This window comes from Carcharodon carcharias, chromosome 4, assembly GCF_017639515.1.
Source record: "Carcharodon carcharias isolate sCarCar2 chromosome 4, sCarCar2.pri, whole genome shotgun sequence".
In the NCBI taxonomy this organism is placed as follows: Eukaryota; Metazoa; Chordata; class Chondrichthyes; order Lamniformes; family Lamnidae; genus Carcharodon; species Carcharodon carcharias.
Genome location: NC_054470.1, coordinates 62,039,214 through 62,063,227, shown reverse-complemented (window position 1 = coordinate 62,063,227; position 24,014 = coordinate 62,039,214). Strand labels below are relative to the sequence as shown.

Here is a 24,014-nt window from a genome sequence, read left to right as displayed (position 1 = left end):
AGGTCAACCCTTATTGCCCATTTCCAGTTGCCCTAAGAGGTTTGATAGAACTGAATACCTTGGTAGGCCACTTCAGAGGTTAGTTAAGAGTCAATCATGTTGATGTGGCAATGGAATCACACAAAGGCCAGACCAGGTAAAGAGGGAAGTTTCTTTCCCTAAAGGACATTAGTGAACCATTAGTGTTTTAGAAAATCCAAGAGCTTTATAGTCATTTTGCTGACTAGCGTTTTACTTTTAGATCTTTTAAAACTGAATTTGAATTCTCAAGCTGCCATGGTGGAATTTGCACGTATCTGGATTGCTCTCTGGATTATTAGATCAGTAACATAATCAACATACTAATATGCTCAACATGCTGACCATAGGCAGTGTAAATATCTTAAAGCACAGGGTCTCAAGTAATTTCTGCTCCTCTCGCCCCAACCCCTCCACCAGCCATGATATGAACAAATATCTCACGGGTGGAACTTTATGACAACAGGATTTTATGGTCCCGCCAAAGTCAATGGAGTTTAGAATAGCTCACTGCATTTTACAGCCTCGTCCCCACCGCAACGGGGCCATAAAATTCCGGCCATGTTTTTAAGGAGTTTGGTGTTCTTTATAGAATGAGGATAACAACATTCATGTTAGGTATTTGGAACTAACTGATACCCAGCACTGAAGAATGAATGTGTGAGGAGCCCTTCCTGAGTAACTGACAGTACAGGACATCCACCATTATCTATCACACAACATTGTGAGTTAAGGTAGATTCAGCTCAATAACCATCCATGAAATTACAAAGTAATTTTGATATCATTGGTGATCTAACAGTACAGGACAAACTGTAAAATGAGTGGATTTGATCTTATTGCGCCTGCTACACATGTAAATTCAAATGCAAATTTTGACCCAAACCCACAAACCCAAAAGCCATCTCTTAATCTAAATCCAGACCCAAGTTCAAATCCAAACCTACTCCTAAAGACAAACTTAACCCAGAGTCAAACTCAAATTGAAATTGAATTTCAAATCCAAAATCAAACTCAGATTTTGTGCAATTATGTCAATGCATTTTCCAGCATGATAACCTATTGTTGCCAACACCTTGGAAATGTAGAATTGTTCATATTAAGTGGCAGTAAATATCATAAACAAAGCAACTAAATGTAAACATCTTTGGATTTGCACTATACCTTAAAAGTTATTTCATGTCAACCAAGTTAAAAGAGTCAACCATGTACATCCAAGGACTGTTCTAACCTGTTTTTCTGCTTCAATCAGCGTCTTTAATAATTCTTTTAGTTTTCCTTTCCCAGGTTCAAATGTCTTGTTTGTGTGAGTTTGTAACTTAAGTACAGCAGTGCACATTGACAAATGCTACACTCTGTATATTTCCCATTCTATAAAGAATATTGCAATATCATTTCATCTCTTAGCAACAAGAAAGATTACATGTTATTTATTCATCTTTTTTCCATCAGATTTCCCTCTTCTCTGAATAAATGTATTTGTCATGAACACTTTCCATCTGCAACCTGCAATCCAAGTTTGTAAAGACAAGTTCATTTCCAGGTACTGAGGTTCTCTTCACAAGCACCTTTCATCCCTTTCCCATCATTACTATGAAAGCTTTCTTTTCAGCAAGAATTTATTTCCTTTGTACTACCAATGCGATGAATGAACAAAAATGCATCAGATATATATCAGGTGTATATTAATATTTATTTAGGAGAATATTTGTAATTAAGATCCAGCAATCAAATCAAATCTATCTATTCAAGTCTTTAACAGTCATTACCACCATGCAGCTTTTACTAATTTTGCATGCAGAATTTTATCACAGTTAACCATCCTTTTTAGTGAGAGATGGCAGACATTGAGCTGAATTTTGTCAGCCCACCTAGTCCCGGTGGCAAAGCTGGGTGGGTGCTGTCATCCCTCGTGAGAACTCTAGCTGACCAGCCACTTTATATTAATGAAGCACTGAGGCCTGTCCTATCGCTGGCCAGTGAGTCACTGATCGCGGCATGATTAGGTGAGAATGCAGGCATTGGCACCATCTTTGAAAAGCTGACAGCACGTCCTGTAAAGCAATTTTTTGCTGATCGCCCCTCTGTGACTGCTCCTCTGCTGCAGGCCCCTATGTGACTGTCCCTCTGCTGCTGGAGGCTCCCCTGTGACTGTCCCTCTGCTGCTGGAGGCTCCTCTGTGACTGTCCCTTTGCTGCTGGAGGCTCCTGTGTGACTGTCCCTCTGCTGCAGGCCCCTCTGTGACTGTCCCTCTGCTGCAGGCCTCTCTGTGACAGTTCCTCTGCTGCAGGCCCCTTTGTGACTGTTCCTCTGCTGCTGGAAGCTCCACTGTGACTGTTCCTCTGCTGCAGGCCCCTCTGTGACTGTCCCTCTGCTGCTGGAGGCTCCACTGTGACTGTTCCTCTGCTGCAGGCTCCTGTGTGACTGTTCCTCTGCTGCTGGATGCCCCTCTGTGTCTGTTCCTCTGCTGCAGGCCCCTCTGTGTCTGTTCCTCTGCTGCTGGAGGCTCCACTGTGACTGTCCCTCTGCTGCTGCAGGCCTCTGTATGACTGTTCCTCTGCTGCTGGAGGCTCCTGTGTAACTGTTCCTCTGCTGCTGGATGCCCCTCTGTGTCTGTTCCTCTGCTGCAGGCCCCTCTGTGTCTGTTCCTCTGCTGCTGGAGGCTCCACTGTGACTGTTCCTCTGCTGCTGGAGGCTCCACTGTGACTGTCGCTCTGCTGCTGCAGGCCCCTGCGTGACTGTCGCTCTGCTGCTGCAGGCCCCTGCGTGACTGTTCCTCTGCTGCTGGAGGCTCCTGTGTAACTGTTCCTCTGCTGCAGGCCCCTCTGTGACTGTTCCTCTGCTGCAGGCCCATCTGTGACTGTTCCTCTGCTGCTGGCCCCTTTGTGACTGTTCCTCTGCTGCTGGAGGCTCCTGTGTAACTGTTCCTCTGCTGCAGGCCCCTGTGTGACTGTTCCTCTGCTGCAGGCCCCTGTGTGACTGTTCCTCTGCTGCTGGAGGTTCCAATGTGACTGTTTCTCTGCTGCTGGAGGCTCCAGTGTAACTGTTCCTCTGCTGCAGGCCCCTCTGTGACTGTTCCTCTGCTGCTGGAGGCTCCAGTGTGACTGTTCCTCTGCTGCTGGAGGCTCCAGTGTGACTGTTCCTCTGCTGCTGGAGGCTCCTCTGTGACTGTTCTGCTGCTGCTGGAGGCTCCTCTGCTGCTGGAGGCTCCTGTGTGACCGTTCCACTGCTGGAGGCTCCTGTGTGACTGTTCCTCTGCTGCTGGAGGCTCCTGTGTGACTGTTCCTCTGCTGCTGGAGGCTCCTCTGTGACTGTTCCTCTGCTGCTGGAGGCTCCTCTGTGACTGTTCCTCTGCTGCTGGAGGTTCCTTTGTGACTGTTCCTCTGTTGCTGGAGGCTGCACTGTGACTGTTCCTCTGCTCAGGCCCCTCTGTGCCTGTTCCTCTGCTGCTGGAGGCTCCTCTGTGACTGTTCCTCTGCTGCTGGAGGTTCCTCTGTGACTGTTCCTCTGCTGCTGAAGGTTCCTCTGTGACTGTTCCTCTGTTGTTGGAGGTTCCTTTGTGACTGTTCCTCTGTTGCTGGAGGCTCCACTGTGACAGTAATAACTCTGTAATTAAGCCACAGAATCTTAGTTTTGCATATACCTAGGCTAGATAGGAATGCAGCTACGTCTTCAGAGACAAAGATGCAGTCACATAGGAACAATTAAGTAGAATAAAATATTAGGTTAATTGATTAATATAATTTGATTACTTGATTATTACACATAACTGGACAAAACATATTCATATTCTCACACAGTGATATAGTGCATCTCTAACAGCAACTTTTCACTTTCCACATTTAAATATGCATCTGCCCTCACTTGAAATTGCTGTGGCATTTGCCTTGCCATTATTTTGAAAGGAATTTCTGGGCCATTGACTAATGCAATTAATGCCATATGATGTCAACCTTGAGACAATTTGGAGTCCCCTATGTTTCATTGCACTTTAAAATCATTGACGAAACACAAAAATAAAATAATTTGATTTGTGAAGCAAAGCATTTCCAATTGGATTTTCACTGGGGACTGAATAGTACAGCAGCTTAACGTGCTGCTGTTTCATCTCGGAGAGATGGACTGATGGGACAAATATCCCCTGTTTCTGTAGCTGCAAGAGTCCTGAGTTGACTAAGTTTGAGCACCCTTAGCCTGGTTCCCAGTTTGCGTGGGATCAGAATCTAATTTAAATCCAGCTCAGTCTTCCTCACAGAGGCTCAATAGATGAATGTTAAATGGAGTTTGCTGGCCAGACAGACTGATTTAAGCAATTAAGATCATGAGATCTCCAAAGGTGGAATTTTAGAATATACTGTTTTCCAGCACAGAGCTTTGCACATTGAGAGCACATATCAGGAATTCAGGCACAATGCACAGCTCTCAAATCCCTGATCTATGCTCAGAAGGACTGTGTCAGGACCCAGATTCAGGACATGTGCTCTGAAATGTAAAGTTCTGCATTCGTTTGTAAAATGAAAGACAATTTGTAAGTATTCTGTGAAACTGGACAACACATTCTCATTACTCTCTCATCAGATAGATGGAATGTGCACTTCAAGGTTGTTTTAAAATTCATATTCTTAATTCCTCCAGGATTGAATTTTTATCATTGTTAAGGACATACAACTGTTTTTGTGAAGATAAAAAGAATTTGCAACTGACGTATTCTGATGTGAGTATATTTTATAGATTATTCACATGTCTAGAAATGACCGTTTCTCAATACAAGGTATGGAACAAGCAAAACACATTGAGACTGTTTACTTCATTGAGTTCACTGACAAGGTACAATTTTCTCCATTTTTAACACAGTTTAACCCAGTTGAGCTCCTGGGAGAAAATTCTCCAACATTTCTCACCAAGAAAATTTTTTTTAGAGGTAATAACATTAGGAATACAGACCATACCATCAGGTATGTGTCCATTGAAGTTATCAAGGTTGGGTGGCCACACCCAGCTCATGGCCACATGGGCCCATCTGACTTCTTGTCCATTTAAAGTAACAGATCATAAATCCGGCAGGTTCCACTACTGATGTGCTGAATGCTACATTTGTTTCTGTGTGCGGTGCCCTGAAGCAAACCGAGATGCCAAGTCCAATGAGGAAAATCTCTCCTATTCATGCAATTTTGAGTATATTACCTTCAAAATGACATTGATGTCAAGAATTTGAAGAAATGTGACTTAAGTAGCTCTGATTCTTATGGTTCAAAGTTATCAAGAAAGAATAAAAAATTGAATTTCTTTTCATTAGAGAAAAATAAATTGAGGGAAGACATGACACTGGTCTTTAAACTATGATGTCAACAAAGTTGGCTGTTTTCCTTGGTCCATGAGCACAGAACTAAACGTCATAAAAGGAACAAGCTTCAAGCAAACTACATAGCAAAAATATTTTATTCCTACTGGGAGGTCAGTATGTGGAACTGATAAAAGTGATTGATGCTATGTGATTCATCCTATTAAAGGAAGCCAAATAAGTAGCAGGTTGGAAGTAGGATTGAAGATTTTAGGAAAAAATATGGACCAGAAATTCAAACACTTCATTTGCATGTGGTAAGGCTGGGGTTAGACATTATCTCATCTATAGAGAGCAGTGGATTAGGGATTGAGAAATGGAAAGGTAGAGATTGGTTTGTGACAAAATGAAAAAGATGCTTGCTGTTCCCATCTTCACAGTCCTTCAGTATATTCAAGACAGAAATTGATAGATTCCCTTTGCCTAAAAAATCTAAGGATGGGGAGAGAGGTTAAGAGAATGGGGTTCATGTAAAAGTTCAGTCATGATTTTATTGAATGCCAGAGCTGGTTCAAGTGCCCTGCTCATGATCCTATTTATTACATCCTTATGTTCTCGTGTAACCCATGGCCATGTCAACTGTGGGTGGGCGGGATATCAGAACACAGCTCAACCCAGGCCTCTGGAGAAGAGTCATACGGACTCAAAACATCAACTCTGTTTTTCTCTCCACAGATACTGTCAAGCCTGCTCAGTTTTTCCAGCATTTTCTGTTTTTGTTTCAGATTTCCAGCATCCACAGTATTTTGCTTTTATCTCTGTAAACACAGATTACTGATGACATTTTCCAAGTACATCACTCTCTTAGCCGTGATGAAGACTGCAGCTAAAAAGGAAGCAAATCTGAAGTAATTCTCACAAAAGGATCAATAAACATTTCCTAGTGTTGGTCTGAGCTAATGTTGGACCAAGTGTAAACCTCCTGGGGCTAGGTTTTACCCTCCCCACCAGTGGGTTTGAAGGCAGGGCGGCTCATAAAATGCAGTGCTACCGACTTCCCACCTTCTGCCTGTCCCTGGCTGAGCCCCATTTTATGTAGGGTTGGGAGAGGTGTTGGTGGTATGCAGAGGAGGCATCAGGTGACCCACCTGTCCTTGGACCTATTGAGACCCTTAAATTGCCAATTAATGGCCTCATCCCACTCTCACACTGCTATTTGACCCACAGCCAGGCAAGGCCCATGCCAACCAAGTAGCCCAGTAACTTTTACTGGGCAGGATGGTGCCGAGCAAGGGTGAGGAGTGAGACTTCCTTTTGGGGGTCCACTGTGCCCATGGGAGGCTCACCCCCCCCCCACCCCCCAACAAAGTCATACCCCCTTTAGCCCTCTCCCCTGGCCTCTCAAACCCAGCCCCTCACCGTGCCATGCTAGGGCCTGCCAGCCAGGCCCTGACGATACCTTGGACCTACCTACACACTAGCCTCCATAAACTGTTCTTTTTCAGTGATGGGCTGCAGTCCTAGCAGTAGCCACGCTCGAACCTAATGCTGCTGGGAGTACAGAGCTGCCGGCCAATCAGATTTTTTGTGGGTAGGCTTCCAACCAACCTTTTCGTTGGGGTGGAGAGATGAGGAACAGAGCACCTGTAAAATCTAGCCCCTGATATTTGCCATATATTCTTCACGTTACTGAAACTCCTGAAAACAGCAGTTGCCTTTTCAATGGGAATAATACCAGATTCCCATCAAAATGTCAAAATATGAAGCAAGTTAAAGGTAAGTGAATGTGCAAAGTTCAAGAAAACATTAAAAAAAGATAATAAACTTAACAATGTCCGGAAAAGTCTTGCAACAATCAATCTGGTTATACACCAATAGTTCCTGATGTTCTAATGGACTTGGCAAAAATCTAAGCACCTGATTTCTTTTTCATCTTTCATGGGAGTGAGGTGCACTGGAAATCTAGAATTTGTTGCCCATCCATAATTGCCACCACCACCTTCTTGGTACATCTGGTGCGGGTACTCCCAAGTTTCTGTTCGGAAGGGAATTCCAGGAATTTTGTCAGTGACAGTAAAGGAATGACGATATATTTCCAAGTCAGGAAAGTGTGTGACTTGGAGGAGAACTTGTAGGTGGTGATATTCCCCTGTGTCTGCTGCCCTTATCCTTCTGGGTGAAAGGAGCTGTCACAGGAACCTTGGGTGAGTTGTTACATTGCATCTTGTAGATGGTACACATTGCTGCCAATGTGCATTGCTGGTGGAGGGAGTGAATGATTAAGTTGGTGGATGGGGTGCTGATCAAGTGAGCTGCTTTGTTCTTGATGGTGTTGAGCTTCTTGAGTGTGTTTGGAGCTGCACTCATCCAGACAATGGAGAGTATTCCATCACACTCCTGACTTGTCCCTTGTAGATGGTGGACAGGCTTTGATGAGTCAGGAGGTGAGTTACTCACCTCAGAATTCTCAGTCTCTGGCCTATTCTTGTAGCAAAGGTATTTATTTGTAGTTCAGTTTTAGTTAATGGTAACCCCCAGAATGTTGATATTGTATTCCAGGGGGATTATCAGGGGTCAGCAATGGTAATGCCATTGAATATCAAAGGGAGATGGTTAGGGCACCTGCGTGACACAAATGTCACTTGCCACTTATCAGCCCAAGCCTGAATGTTGTCCAGGTCTTGCTGCATTTGGACACAGACTGCTTCGGTATCTGAGGAGTTGCGAATGGTGCTGAACATTGTGCAATCGTCAGCAAACATCCCCACTTCTGACCTTATAATGGAAGGAAGGTCACTGATGAAGCAGCTGAAGAAGGTTGGGACTAATACGCTACCCTGAGGGACTCCTGCAGTGATGTCAAGCAATTGAGATGATTGACCTTCAACAACCACAGCCAGCTTCCTTTGTGCTAGGTATGACTCCAACCAGTGGAGATTTCCCTGATTCCCATCCACTCCAGTTTTGTTAGGGCTCCTTGATGCCACACTCAGTCAAATGCTGCCTCCTGTTTTGCCCATGTTTGGACTAAGGCTGTAATGATGTCAGGAGCTGCCTGGGCCTGGTGGAACCCAAACTGAGAGTCAGTGATCAGATTTTTGCTAAGTGCTGCTTGATAACATGTCAATGACCCTTTCTATCACTTTGCTAATAGAGTAGACTGATTGGGCAGTAATTGGCTGGATTGGACAGATCTGGGCAACTTTCCATGTTGCTGGGTAGATGCCAATATTATAACTGTATTGGAACAGTTTGGTTTGGGGACCAGCTAGTTCTGAAGTACAAGTCTTCTGTGATTGCCTGAATGTTGTCAGGGTCTCTAGCCGTTGCAGTATCCAATGCCTTAAGCCACTTCTGCATATCACGTGGAGTGAATCAGATTGGCTGAAGACTGGCATCTGTGATGCTGTAGACCTCAGGAAGATGCTAAGGTGGATCATCCACTCAGCATTTCTGGCTGAAGATGGTGTCAAATGCTTCAGCCTTATCTTTTGTACTAATGTGTCGGGCTCCCCCATAATTGAGACTGGGGATATTTGTGGAGTCTCCTCCTGTTAATTGCTTAATTGCACACAACATTCACGACTGGATGTGGCAGGACTGCAGAGCTTTGATCTGATCCATTGGTTGTGGGATCACTTAGCTCTGTCTATCACTTGCTGCTTCTGCTGTTTGGCATGGTTCTGTGCTGTAGCTTCAACAGGTTGATACCTCAGTTTTAGATGTGCCTGGTGCTGCTCCTGGCTGCTCTCCTGCATTCTTCATTGAACCAGGATTGATCCCTTGGATTAATGGTAATGGTAGAGTGATGGATATGCCCAGCCATGAGGTTATAGATTATGGTTGAATACAATTCTGCTGCTCGTAGCCTACTGCACCTCATGGTTGCCCATTTAGCATAGCGGTAGTGCCACAGAACATGATAAAGGGTATGCTCAGTTTGAAGACAGAAATTCTAACCAGTTTACTAGAAGCCAAGCCAATTGGTTCGCTGGATTTGATGGTCACGTGCTGTTGCATTCTTTAAACAATATTACCGTCATTTTCCCGATGTTGGCTCACTATATTTTCAACCAATGCCAAGTCAACAATGCACAAGTCGGTTATAACGGGCAAATGACTTTCGTGAACCTGTGGTTTCTGTCTGCTGCCCTATTTATATGGAATCAAACAATCGGAAATTATTAAAACGTATTAAAGTATGAGTGCTTCAGAGAGACTGAATAACACCCAACACTGGTGAGATGCAAATGATGCTAAATTGTATTTGTATCTGTCCAGCTCTGTTGGTCTAGATGCTTATTCATTTTACCAGAACTGTTACTTAGGTATTTTTGTTCTCTATGTAACGTTTTACATTGAGAATTCTCTTATAGTTACAACGTCTCACTATTTCCTTTATAGAATAATGGGAAAATCGTCCTAGAAGGCGTATTAGATATTTCATGGGGTGTGCACCAACCAATAAGATTACAGATTAATGATGAGAAACCTATACCATTACCAAAAGTCATCCAGTCCTCTGACGTTACAATGAATAAAAGGTAAGCATTCATGATGAAAATGTGCAGGTACCTCACACTTACTAGGTTGTGTATGTGTATGTATGTATATATATATATATATATATATATATGCATGTATGCCCAGATATTAGGATAAACTGGGACTTCCCAGGAAGGATCATTGCTCCATGGGACTGCAGGATAGAGATTTCTAAATACAACAATACACCCTTCGACTGCCACTCCACTGACCCTAACCCTGTCCCCTCCCCCCACACACACCGCCCCCCCCCCCCCCCCCCCACCCCCTCCCCCCCCCCAACATCAACCCACAGTGTCTACCTCCTCAGAAACTCTTGGATTCTACCCCTGTAGAGTCTACCTCCTCAGACACCACCCTCACAGATTCTACCCTAGCATTGACTAGCTCCAGAGATTCTACCCTGCAGAGTCCACCCACCAGATGCTACCATCTGATTCCAAGCTCCCCATCCTCCTGCCAGACACTCCAACACACCCCACAAATTCCATCCACCACCCCCCACATTGCAGCTCCTCCACTTGCCAATACTCCCATTCTCTATTCCCTCCCCACAGATTCTATTCCTGCCCCCCTCAACCCCAGACTCTCTCCCCTGTCCATTCCAATGTCAGGATTGTTGACATTATCACCACATACTCAGGACATCCTGAGGGTGGCTGAGTGCACAAATCTTTGGGCAAGGCAGAATATTGGAGCCTACAGACGTAATTTTATTTAATTATTTGTTTTGGGAATATAGGAGGCACTGTCAAGACCTCATTTGTTGCCGTGTCACTACCCTCCCCTGGGTGTATGTGCCTTGAAATATTGCTGACCATGTGGCGCTCCCATAACAGTGTTATAGAATCATAGAATGGTCACAGCACAGAAGGTAGCCATTTGGCTCATCATGTCTGTACTGGTCCTCTGAAGGAGCAATTCATTTAGTGCCAATCGCCCTGCCTTTTCCCTATAGCCCTGCATTTTTTCCCCCTTTCAGATAATGATCCAATTCTCTTTTGAAAGCTTCGCTTGACCCTGCCTCCATCACTCTTCCACACAGTACATTCCAGACTCTAACCACTTGCTGTATGAAAAAGTTTTTCCTGGTTTCAACATTACTTGTTTTGCCTATTACCTTAAATCTGTGCCCTCTGGTTCTCAATCCTTCCACCAATGGAAACAGTTTCTCCCTGTCTGCTCTGTCCTGTCCTCTCATGATTTTGAATGCCTCTATCTAATCTCCTTTCAACTTTTTCTTCTCCGAAGAGAACAGTCCCAATTTCTCCAATCTATCTAGGTAAATGAAGTTTCTCATCCCTGGAACTGTTCTCTTTTCTGAATTCTCTCTAATGCCTTCATATCCTTCCTAAAGTGTGGTTCCCAGAACTGGATGCAATACTCCAGCTGAGGCTGAACATTTTATACAGTTCAACATCACTTCCTTGCTTTTGTACTCTGTGTCCCTACTAAGCTCAGATGTCGTATGCTTTATTAATCCCTCTATCAACCGGTCCTGCCACCTTCAATGGTTTATGCACATTTACATCAAAGTGCCTCACCTCCTGCACCCCCTTTAGAATTGCCACTTGTCTGTCCATTCCACCATCCTGTCTATTTCTTTTAAAATTCTTCACTATTCTCCTTATGGTTTCCAATAATTCCATGTTTCATATCATCTGCAAATTGTGAAATTGTGCCCGGTAAACCAAGGTCCAGGTCAATAATATATATCAGGAAAATATATATCCTGGGGAATTCCACTATAAATCTTCCTCCAGTCCAAAAAACAATCATTAACCACTACTCTTGGTTTCCCATCACTCAGCCAATTTTGAATCCATGACCTGGATCTTGCGGGAGGGCGGACTGCTCGCCACCACCACCCACCACCCCACCGCCACCCCCCCCCCCCCCCCCCCCCCCCCCACCCCCCAATGCCCGCCATTCCAAGAGTTGGCTGGAAGCCAATGCCCCAAAAAGAGCTGTAACACACTCTGGCAAGCTAAATAGGCCCAGGGTGGGACTTATGCCCATCAGTGGGAGGAAGTCCAGCCCTCAAGAGCTGCCAGTTAATCTGATTAGCCAGCCACTCTAAGAGTCCCAGCCACGCCAGAGCTGAGTAGTGGATACTGCTGGGACTGCAAGGAGGCCCACGAGGAAGGCAGCCATGGCATCCGGACCGTGGTAAGTCAGGGTTCTTGGACAGGGAGGGATCAGCAGCTAGGAGGAGGGTGAGATGGCTAGGGGATGAGAAGATGTGTTTTGGAGGGCAGGTAGGGAAGAACAAATGGTGGGGGTGGGGGTGGGGGGGGGGTGGTGAGGGGTAACACCTTGGGGGTGGTGCCCCAAATGCACAAAAGGCACCCTCTAGGGTGAATGAAATGCCCCCCTTCCTTCCCACATTTACAAATATGTTTTCAAACAACGGCCTGCCCATTGCCAGCCCACCTGCCTTCATCAACTGTTTTATGGTGTAAGCAGCATATCATATAGGCCAATTGGATTGTTAACAAGCTCAATTGATTGACCTTTAGTTATTTATTTAAATATGGCGGGCCCACCCACCTACTGTGTTATGGGGACAGCTCAGGGGTCAGTGGCAAACTAGTGGTTTTGCCACAGCTCATAAGTTATGTGCTCCCCCAACAAAATACATGCCAGTGGAAAGCCATAAAATTCAGCCATATGTGCTCCTGTCCCCACTATTCCATGAGCTTTATCTTTGCTCACAAGTCTGTTGTGTGGCACTTTATCAAATGCCTTTTGGAAGTGCATGTACACCACATCAAAGGCATTACCCTCATCAACTCTCTCTGTTGCCTCATCAAAAAACTCAAACAAGTTAGGTAAGCATGATATGCCCTTAACAAATCCATGCTGCCTTTCCTTAATTAACCAGCATTTTCCCAAGTGACTATTAATTTTGCCATGAATTATTGTTTCCAGAAGCTCCCCCACCACCAAGGTTAAAATGCCTGGCATGCAGTTGCTGCGTTTATCTTTACACCCTTATTTGAACAAGGGTGTAACATTTGTCAGTCTCCAGTCCTCTGGTACCATCTGAGTCCAAGGAAGATTGGAAAATTATGACCAGTGCCTCCACAGTTTCCATCCTCACTTCTTTCATAATCCTTGGATGCATCTCATCTAGCCCTGGTGCCTTATCAACTTTAAATACAGATAACCTATCCAATGCCTCCTCCTTATCAATTTTAAACCCTTAAAGTGTCTGCCCTACCATGACCTGGGCAGCATATTTTTCCTTGTTAAAGACAGAGGCGAAGTATTCATTTAGCATCTCAGCCATGCCCCCTGCCTCCAAGCCTAAATCCCATTTTTGGTCCCTAATCAGCCTCCCTCCTCCTTTTACCACATTTTAACAAGTTTTTTCCATATAGAAGATTTGGATTCCCTTTTATGTTAGCTTCTAGACTCTTTTCATTCTCTGCCTTTGCTTCTCTTATTTGCTTTTCAATTCCCCTCTGAACCTTCTATATTTGGCCTGGTTCTCAATTGTATTATCCACCTGACATCTGTAATAAGCATACTTTTTTGCTCCATATTAAGCTTTATCTCTTTTGTCATCCAGGAAGATCTGGATATTTTTCCCCTACCTTTCCCCTTCGTGAGAATATGTTTTGACCGTATTCGAACCACCTCTTCTTTAAAGGCAGCCCGTTGATTGGCTACAGTTTTGCCTGTTAATCTTTGATTCCAATTTATTTGTGCCAGATCCATTAAAGTTGGCTTTCCACCAGTTAATTATTCTTACTCTGAATTGCTGTTTGCCCATTTCCATAGCCAACTGAATCCTTCTGATATAATTATTATGGAAGGGAAGGGGGTTAATTTAATCAGCAGTAATTTCTCCTCTCACCATCCATCCATAATCAGAAAGGTGATTTTGATTTGTTTCCCTCTTTAGAAGCAGTGGCATATTTTCCAACCCCTCGGTTTTTGTGTGATCCAATTTTCTGCTAATAACCCCACAGCAAACTGGAGATAGGATGAATTCAAAGGGTTAGTTTATTTGCACACACCCAAGACACGAAGAGAAGGTTTCCAACCTCTCCCTCACCTTCATATAGTAGAAAGGGATAGAGAAAAGAAAGATTTACAGTACAGAGACCACAAAGGAAAGGAATAGTGTTTCACATGGGTCCCAGAGTCCAGAATCAAAGTCCAATGAGGTATTCCTTCACAGAGGTTTTTGGGTTGAAGACTGATGCTGTATAATTACTTTTCCAGGGATGTTGACTTCACACAATGAGATAGGCACACAGAGATGAATCAGTTTTGTAGGCGATGGTACAGAATTTCCAGCAGAGGCAGCATAGATGGGGCCAGGTGTTCAATCTGGGCCAGAGCTCCTTTTCTGTGAAGTTGCCAGTTAGAAAGTAAGCAGCAGTCTGAGCTTTGCAGTTCATCAAGGCAATATTACTGGTTCCACAAGCCAGAGGCTTATGTCACATGATTCTCACCTCTCCACCCTGTTTTTGATAAAGAATGTGTATCCCTCATCTGGGTCCCCAAAATTGTTAAATGTCTCAACTATTAAGAATTGAAAGAAAGGTTGCAGAGCCATTTGGCTTGGCAAATGAGCTGACTCCTGTTGGCCAGCCTAGGTTATGAAATGTAGATGGCCTTTGTATAGTTCTCTTTGAATTTGGCCTGTGCAGCCACAGGGGGTCATTAGTTGCTCCCTAGAGATAACAATGTGCGAGTTTCCATGAAGCTACCAGGCCCAGCTCCTTTTTGGGGGTCACAGACAAGCATGGATTCAGCCATTTTAAGGACCTTTGTTCAGTTTTTTAAATTTTGGCAACAGCCAAATATATATATTTATAAAAATATACAGTGTGAGGTCTTAATCCCTTACACAATGATCACTGTACCCTTAACATTCCCCCATAGATACTTGAACCACTTGGCCCACCTCATTCCCAAGAACCAGGTCCCGCAATGCCTCCTTTCTCGTTGGATTGGAAATATACTGCTGCAGAAACTTTTCCTGAACACACTCTAAGAACTTTTGTCTCTCTGCCCTTTACACTACTACTATTCCAGATTATATTCAGATAATTAAACTCTCCCATTATAACTACATTAGGATTCTTGCACCTCTCTGTAATTTCCTTGCAAATTTGTTCCTCTAATCTTTCCCACTAGTTGGTGGCCTATAGACTACAATGAGCAAGGTAATTGCACCCTTTTTGGTCCTGAGCTCTAGCCAAATAGATTCTGTCCCTGATCCCTTCGGGACATCCTCTCTCTCCAGCACTACAATGTTCACCTTAATCAGTATTGCCACCAGTCCTCCATTCCCTCCTTTTTTATCTTTTCTGAACACCTGGTATCGAGGAACATTTAATACCTAGTCCTAACCTTCTTTGAGCCAGGGTTCTATTATTATCACAACATAATTTTCCCATTGCTATCTGTGTCTGCAACTCACAAATCATATTTACCACATTCTGCTTTTACGTACATACATACACAGTAACCATAATTTAAACTTTATTACTTCTCTTATGCTACACCCACCTAATACCTCACTATTTCCTATTCTAGTTCTATCTGTTTCTCCCAATATTCTTTGCACCTTGGTATCCCTCTCTGGTATTACCTCCTGGTTCTCATGCCCCTGCCAATTTAGTTTAAACCCTTCAAATTAACACTAGCAAATCGCCCCGCATGGAAGTTGGTCCCAACTCTGTTTAGGTGCAACCTGTCCGGCTTGTAGAAGTCCCATCCCCCCCAGATCTAATCCCAATTTCCCAAGAATCTAAAGCCCTCCTTCCTGCACCATCTTTCCAGCCACACATTAATCTGCTTTATCCTCCTATTTCTATATTCACTTGCACATGGTACTGGGTGTAATCTGGAAATGACTACCTTTGAGGTCCTCCTTTTTAATTTCTTGCCTAGTTCCCTAAATTCTGACTGCAAGACCACATTCCTCTTTCCAACTATCTCATTGGTATCACTGTGGACCATAACCATTGGCTGTTCACCCTTCCCCCTCAGGGTACTCCAGCTGGAGATACCAGATACCTGCCATTCCTCTGTCTATTAGATAATGAAACTTACTACTTAAAAAATAAAGACCAACCAGCTACTCACTTCTCTTTTTTTGTTGTCACTTAAACATAGAGAGGTTAATTGAAATGCTTTACTCTACCCATATGCAAAAAAATTTAAATTTTTAATTTCCCAGCTCCTTAGACTAACTCCTTAACTTTGGCGAAAGGGGAAGAAAGCTACAATACTCAACAGCCAATCACCTCAATTGCCTTCCTGTGATGTCACGGTTTGATTTTTCTTTACTCTCTCCTTTCAATGATCCTGACCTGCTTCACACTCCTCCCGATCTGTTTCACAGTCCGCGTTGTCTGTTTCCCAGTGATCCTGACCTGCTTCACACTCCTCCCAGTCTGCTTCACAGCAATCGTAACTATGGCTGACTCCTTTTGTTTCTTTATTCGTCCCATTCCCATTTCCTTTTGCCTTGCACCATCGGCCCAATTTTCATTTAATCTATTCCACCCTATCACAAATCTTCCATTTTGTCTTCCCCCTCCCACCCCCACTTTTCCTGCTTCTGCCTTAACTTAAAATCTATTACATCTCTAACTTTTTCTCATTGTGATGATTGATTACGGACCTGAAATACTAACTTTATTTCTTTCTCCTCAGATGCTGCCGGACGTGCTGAGTATCCCTAGCATTTTCTGCTTCTATGTTAGTGAATAAATTAACTTGTATTTGCAGAGGAATGACACGGTGGGGAGAGTTTGACAATCTGTACAACATTGCTGAACTGGAGGAAGAAGCTGTGCCAGAAGGCAAGGAGCAAGAGACAACCCAGCAGCTGGGTAAGTTTCCAGGAGGTTGGGCGCATGAATCATTAATTAACATTTTTTGGAATCTTTGATGGCTTTTGGAGAATAGGTGAAATCATGGACGGAATCATCCCAGATTTACACTAAGTGTGGTAGCAGGCAGTAGAAAGGACGTTTTACCCCCGCCGCAATGGCAGGTTTTCACACCATATTGTCCCATTCCTGGTGCGTCCCTCTTCATTAATAATACATTCCCGGGTAACACACCGGATCGCTGGCAAGGCAGTCTCTGATTCGCCCACCCTGCTGTCACCTCAGGCTTTCAGTAATGCGGGTGCCAATTTAAAGGGCGCCCTTGTACAGAGCTAGCTCTCTCTAAGGGATCGGAAGTTGCTGCAAAGTCATGGCTGCCAAAGGAAGGAAACATGCTGCCCCCAATTTAACAACGCCTCCCGCGGACACCTACTGGGTGCAGTGGAGGCCCCACCGTGAAGTCCTCTATACCCTCTCTGGGTGAAGACCAGCAAGCAAGGTCACCGATCCAGCATGGGAGGTGGTGGCAGTGGTGGTCAGCACCAACGCCCTGCAAAAGAGGACAGCCACCCAGTGCCGAAAGAAGATGAATGATCTTCGTTCTGCCAAGGTAAGTCACTCTTCTTACCACTCTCAACTCACATTCACAAAGCCATCACACATCCACAAGGATCTCACTCTCTGCCAGTTCACTTGCTCACACACAACTTCATCTGCCCTGCGGATTGTGTCCTCATCCCATCCATAACACCACTCACCACCCACACAAGCCAGGCTTCCTTATCATCTGGCCTGGCAGGCGTCCTGTTTTCATTCCCTCCATCCGTCTTCATGCAGGAAAAGCTGGCACACAACAAAACAGACTGGTGGAGGAATGCCAACTTCAAGGTCCTCACAGATTTTGAAAATAGTCATCCATCTGGCCAGCGATGATTCCTGTGCTGATGATGAGGTCGGCAGTGTTCAACCAAGTGAGGATCCTGCAGTGCAATATCCATCAGACAACCATGTCAGTTCCCCTATTCCACTGTCCTCTGCCATGCACTAATTATCTCTCCTTGCTTTTGCAGGCACATCTGGGAAGCAGCAAAGGGAATCCAGGAGCCAGGTCCTTGACTCAAGCCCCAAAGACATCTCGAAAGGAGGATCTGATGACACCCTAATTGAAGACCTGTCACAGCACTCACCCACACCCTCTACCAGCGCAGAGACATACACCTTGGTGGGACTTAGTTCTAGAGTAGAGTCAGAGTCACAATCTGGTGAGCACATCATACTCTCTGATCCACAGCAGATGGCAGCAGGGACTTGCCTGGTTTCTGGGGCTCGAAGGAGTGCTGGAGGCCAGAAATCTGCTGAGTCTGAGTCTGATGAGGAGCCTCAGTTGCAGAAGCGACAAAGGCAAGCTTGGGAACGTCTGAAAAGGATGTCCGCTGCACTCCTAGATTGCACAACACAATGGAGGACTCTGCCCGCCTTCAGTCTGAGGTGATAGCGCCAGCATGCCAATGCACCAAGGTCGACACTGGTAGGATTCCGGCCACCATGGAGACCTTGGTCCAGGAGGTGGTCAGGGTGAGGTGATGGCATTGTGGTATTGTCACTGACTAGTATTCCAAAGACCCAGGGTAATGATCTGGGGACCTGGGTTTGAATCCTGCCATGGCAGATGGTGAAATTTGAATTCAATATAAATCTGGAATTAAAAGTCTGATAGTGACCATGACACATTGCTGATTTTCTGGTTCACTAATGCCCTTTAGGGAAGGAAATCTGCTGTCCTTATCTGGTCTGGCCTACAATGTGACTCCAGACCCAGACCCAGAGCAATGTGGTTGACTCTTAAATGCCCTCTGAACAAGAGCAATTAGGGATGGGCACACCAGCTGAATATCCAGTGAATGGAAGCTCTTGCAGTTGACGTAGTTGACTGCTTGTTGCCACAGAAATTTCAGTGCCACATGAGTGCAGTCGATGGCAGCCTGCACTTGTGGAAAACCCGAGATCTCCCCAAATCCCAGCGTCCTTGCTTCCTGGCTTACCTGATCCCAGGTGAAATGCACAAAGTTCTGTACCTTCGCGAAGATGGTGTCCGTGACCCCCCTGGGTACGCATGTGTGTGGAGGCTTACAAGACCCCACACAGGTCACCTGTGGAGCCCTGGAAGGAGCCCACTGGCATAAAAATTGATTGCTGCGGTCACTTTCAAGGCCACTGGCAGTGGATTGCGCCCACGTCTCCACATGCCAAATCCTGGCCAATGTGACTGACATGCGCAGTCTTTGGTGACATTGGTTCTCGGTTATCTGCAGAAATGACAGACACCATCTAAAATCCCTGGGTCTAGTGAGGCACCTACGAGCGACGGCTGTGGGTCTTCAGCTGTGTGCGCAGCAGGCCCTACCGCCCCTTCATATTGAGGGAGGTGCTCCTCCCTTTGCCAAGCCAGGCACCTCCACCACACTCTTCTTCTTTTCAGCCCCCTGTAAGCCATGAGGCATACCGTTAAATCACCAGGCTCCATAATCCTGATGTTCTCCTCCTGCAGGATCAAAGAGAGAGACGTGTGGGTTAGCATGGATATACTAAGAACATCTCTTAGTTAAGTCTGAAGGCCCCTTCATGCATGCAGGAGAGTGCTCACCACCACTTAGATGACCAGTGTGTAGTGCACTTATTGGTTGTCCACCCACCCCCACCCACCTACACCCCTCTCCACTCGATTGACAGTAGATTCAGCCACTGGGCTGCATGCTGTGCTGTCAGGTCAGGTGCAGGCATTCTCCTAACCCACACCGACAGGCTGTGCTGTTAGCTTGAACCATAATGAATACCAGTCCATACCTTAATAAAGACATTGCAAGGTGCTGTGAGTACCTCCACCAGTGACTGTGCCATGGCCACCTTACACAAGAGGATTCTACAACTTGCCCAGTCGGCCAATTGCTCTGCTGCCCCCTAAGACGTACATTAATCTGCAGTCTATGCAAAATGGATGAAAAGTTCTGGAGCATTTGGTGGCTCTTTCATGCTTTTGTGTCATTTGAGTGGGCAGAAAAGCTTCAGAGGCCCAACTCCAAACTACTGCTGAACGGTCTCAGCTGCGGAAGAATGCTCACTTTTGACAAATTTTTCCAAGTGTGTGAATGCTTCCCTCATCCCCCATTCCCCCACCCCCAGCATGTGCTCAACTATTTCCTTCAGTCTGGCTGTGCTGCCTTGCCTCACCAAACCCCCCATAAGGTCTGATCCACACTGGCGCCCTTGTCCTGGCACCACACTGAAAGCCAGCCGGAAAAAGGCAATTTGCCTGTGCCACCTGCGAATTGCCAGCACCTCATCCTTGATGTCCTATGGGTGCTGCTTGAGAGCGGTATGCAAGGTTGTGTGCACTCGCCTCCCAGTTCCCCTCGAAGTTCAGGTCACCAGGTGCACACCTTTAAAAGGCAGTCATGAAGCACTCCGTTCTGAAGCCACACTGACATGGGTGGTACATTTGATGTGTGGAAATGATTCCGGCAACCAGGACTTATAATTAGATGCAAATGTATTGAAATGGCGTTCCCGATGTGCGGCGGTGGCAAACACGGCCCGCCATTGACGGGTGCACCAGACGACGGCGTAAAACCGATTTTCAGCCTTCTCGAAATATTGTCATCTCCCCCGCCCAACACCAACGGGGCCAGAAAATTCTGGCTGATATGTTGTCAGGTAATCAGAATTTTGCTTCTGAAATGAAATGTTAGAATTCTAACGAGCAGTGATCGAGTGAATAGAAAATACTATTTCCTCTGGTTTGGAGAGTAAGTGATGAGGCGAAAAATCACCAATTTCACACTGTCAGTAATAGTGAGGAGATCGATTGAGAGGAATTTCCTTACACAGGTTTGAAATCTTTGAAAATCAAGGGCCTTAACACATCTGTCCTATGCATGGAATCCTGGTGTTCCTCGCATTTTTGTTGTTATTAAACAGGAGTGTTGTGTTTCAAAGTGCAGTAGCAGTAAGGATGATGTCATGATTTCCCCCAACTCAGAGCTTTGGACAGGGAATTGCAGATCCACAATGTCTAATTTTCTATCCAGTTGTGAAATCAGTCCAGTTGTCCATAGTCCTGCTGTCTGCTGAGGGGAGGAAATCACGTGGTGATATTGTCGCTGGACTAGTAATCAAGAGACCCAGGGTAATGCTCTGGGGACCCAGATTAGAATCTCACCACAGCAGTTGGTGGAATTTAAATTCAATACAAATCTGGAGTTAAAAGTCTAATGATGGCCATGAAACCCTTGTTGGTTGTTGTAATATCCTTTATGGAAGGAAACCTGCTGTCCTTTCCTAGTCTGGCCTACATGTGACTCCAGATCCACAGCAATGTGGTTGACTCTTAAATGCCCTCTGAACAAGAGTAATTAGGGATAGGCAATAAATACTGGCCTAGCCAGCAATGCTCACATCTCATGAATGAATAAAAAACAAAGAGTGAAAACAAATGTTCAACGAGCATGAGTTGTTGGCAAAGAGATGAAAAGACACTGAATGGTATCCAGGATAGATTTTAGTTTGTTATGTTCTTCTCCAACCTTTTAGTCTTCGAGACCAGTACATTAAAACCAAAGCGCAACCAAGAGCCAACAAGTGGCAACTTAATACGTACCAAGAGTGATGCATCACTGGTGAAGATGAGGGTAAAGGACCAAGCAGCAAAGAAAGCTCAGCGCAATCGCTTTTCCATTAACGGTCACTTTTACAACTACAAGGTAAGAAGTGAGAATTCAATTCTATAGGAATAAAACAAGTGCAACTTGAGCTGTAAAGTCCAGTGTATAAGTCACAGCTGCTCAAGAGAAAAATTGCACTCAGGATGACTAGCACTCAATATGCTTCAGTTCACAGTAAAGATTCTGATAAAAATTAAATGGTAGCAATGTATCAGTGATTTGAGTTCAATCTCCACTCCAGGGCTTCAGCTCATAGGCCAGGATTTTGACCTTGACAGGCAGGCTCAGGGGGCTGGCCCGGGATTGGTTGCAAAAACGACTGCCGCCCGCGATCAGGCCCCAACATCGATTTTATACTGGCTAGCCAGCGATATATGAAATGGGTAAAGAGGAAGGTGAGTCTAAGAGATGCCTTTTCAGACTAATCCCATGAGCTGGCACATGCCATTAATGTCATGTGGTGCTGGATTTAATGGGATGCCAGCATCCTCCGCCCCCCTGCAACGAAAAAGTCAGGAGCAAGGTCAGCCCCTCTCAAGCGGGTTGTCCTGCTGGAATTTAACACTTGGAGGGGTGTTAGCTGGTTCAAGGTGGGACATCCACCCCCAACTTGGCAGGAAGTCACACCTCTGAGAGCTGCCAGCCAATCAAGTGACCAGCAGCTCTCTGATCCTAGCAATGCCACAGGGAGTGGCGGTCACTGCTGGGACTACAACAGTTCCCAACATCAAGGAACTGAAGCCAGAATGCAAAGGTAGGTAGAAGGGGAGGGTATCACTCAGGTTAGGCTAGAAGGCCCCAGCAAGGGTGGTAGGGAGCCAAGGCAGACAGAGCATAAGGGAACTAGGAGGTGAGCAAGGCCTGGAGTGGTCACCTAAAGGGCCAAAGGGCTTCTTTAAGGAGGCACCCCACCCACCCTTGCCCGCCACCAGCCTGTGCAGCAAAAGCAGATGGGTTGGACACTTGGGGTAGGACTCTCCTGCTGGGGGTGAGGGGGTTTCTAAAATCAAGCTGGTGATGTGTGCCTTGAATGTCTGTTCTGCTAGGAGCACTGGACTGCGAGATCATGCTGTTTATTCAAAGCACCCACCCCCTTTTATTGTCTGAACAAAACAGTTAAGAAACTTTTTTTTAAATGTCAAGTGTTGTAACTCTTTCGAGTACAAACACATTTCCATCTGTTCCTGTTCAGATGAAATTACATTGTTTCATAGTTTGCCATGGTGAGATTTGAACTCTTGATCTTGGGGTTACAAGCCCAGTACCACAACCACTTGGCTATCATACCAGAACTTGTCAAGTGTTGTAACTCTTTCGAGTACAAACACGTTTCCATCTGTTCCTATTCAGATGAAATTACATTGTTTCATAGTTTGCCATGGTGAGATTTGAACTCTTGATTTTGGGGTTACAAACCCAGTACCATAACCACTTAGCTATTTAGGCCAAGCCTTGTCAAGTGTTGTACTTATATGACAAATCAAGACTGGCCAATTACTGCCCCATCAGCTGCTCTAAATCATCAGCAAAGTGATGGAAGGTGTTGTCGACTGTGCGATCAGGTGGCACTTACTCAGCAATAACCAATTAACTGATGCTCAGCTTTGGATTCTGCCAGGACCATTCAGCTCCAGATCTCATCACAGCCTTGATCCAAACCTGGACAATAGAGCTAAATTCTGAGGTGATGTGAGAGTGACAAAGGGGGATGGTTGTGGTTGTTAAAGACTGATCATCGCAGGCCCAGGGCATCGCTGCAGGAGCTCCACATGGTAGTGTCCTAGGCCCAGCCATCTTCATCTCCTCAGCAATGGCCTTCCCTCCATCATAAAGTCAGAAGGGGGATCTTCACTGATGATTTCACAATGTTCAACACCATTTGAGAACTTCATATACTGAAGCAGTCTATTACCGCATGCAGCAAAACCTAGACAACATTCAGGCTTGCACTATTAAATGGCTAGTATCATTCATGCTGCACCGGTGTCAGGCATTGACCACCACCAACAGGAGACAATCTAACCATCTCCCCTTAATGTTCAATAATATTTACCATCACTGAATCATCCACCATCAATATGCTGAGGGTTACCATTGACCAGAAACTGAACTAGACCAGACAAATAGGGCAACATTTCCCCGTGTCAGGGGGGGAAGTGCTGGAGTGGGCGCGAGCGGGTGCGCTTCCAATCGGCTCCCCCGATCAGGGGCTCACCACCATTTTACGTGGGTGGGCCAATTAAGGCCTGTGCGGGCAGGGGGGCATTTCCTCAGCTGGGGGTGTGCTCTTTTGCGCGTACGTGTGAAAGAGCGCACAGATCTCCCTGAGGCAAAGTGCTGCTTTAGGGAGATCATCTCCGATTTGAAACTTTCAATAAAGATTAGAAAAACATTTCCCTGCCTTATCCCCTCATGTGACACTGTCACATGAACTGGGACACGTCCATCACTGAAATTGTAAAATTTTCTGTGTTCTTTAAATCACTCATGAAACCTCATCCCACCCGTGGATGAGGTTTCATGTTTTTTCACAAGCCCGCCTGAGCTCCTGGCCTGCCCGCCATCCTTAAGGTTGGACAGGCAGGTCCATTAA

General features: G+C 45.4%; 1 protein-coding gene across 2 annotated transcripts in view; it reads left to right on the top strand.

The window, feature by feature from the left end:
• rassf6 (Ras association domain family member 6) overlaps positions 1–24,014 on the top strand; it is a 71,805-nt gene that overhangs the window by 29,587 nt on the left and 18,204 nt on the right. For both annotated transcript variants that reach the window (XM_041185447.1, XM_041185448.1), the window contains exons 3-7: positions 1,470–1,560; positions 4,653–4,731; positions 9,703–9,842; positions 16,600–16,703; positions 21,291–21,460. In XM_041185447.1, the coding sequence (XP_041041381.1) occupies positions 1,502–1,560; positions 4,653–4,731; positions 9,703–9,842; positions 16,600–16,703; positions 21,291–21,460 (552 nt within the window). In that variant the 5' untranslated portion in view covers positions 1,470–1,501. The remainder of the gene's footprint in view (positions 1–1,469; positions 1,561–4,652; positions 4,732–9,702; positions 9,843–16,599; positions 16,704–21,290; positions 21,461–24,014) is intronic.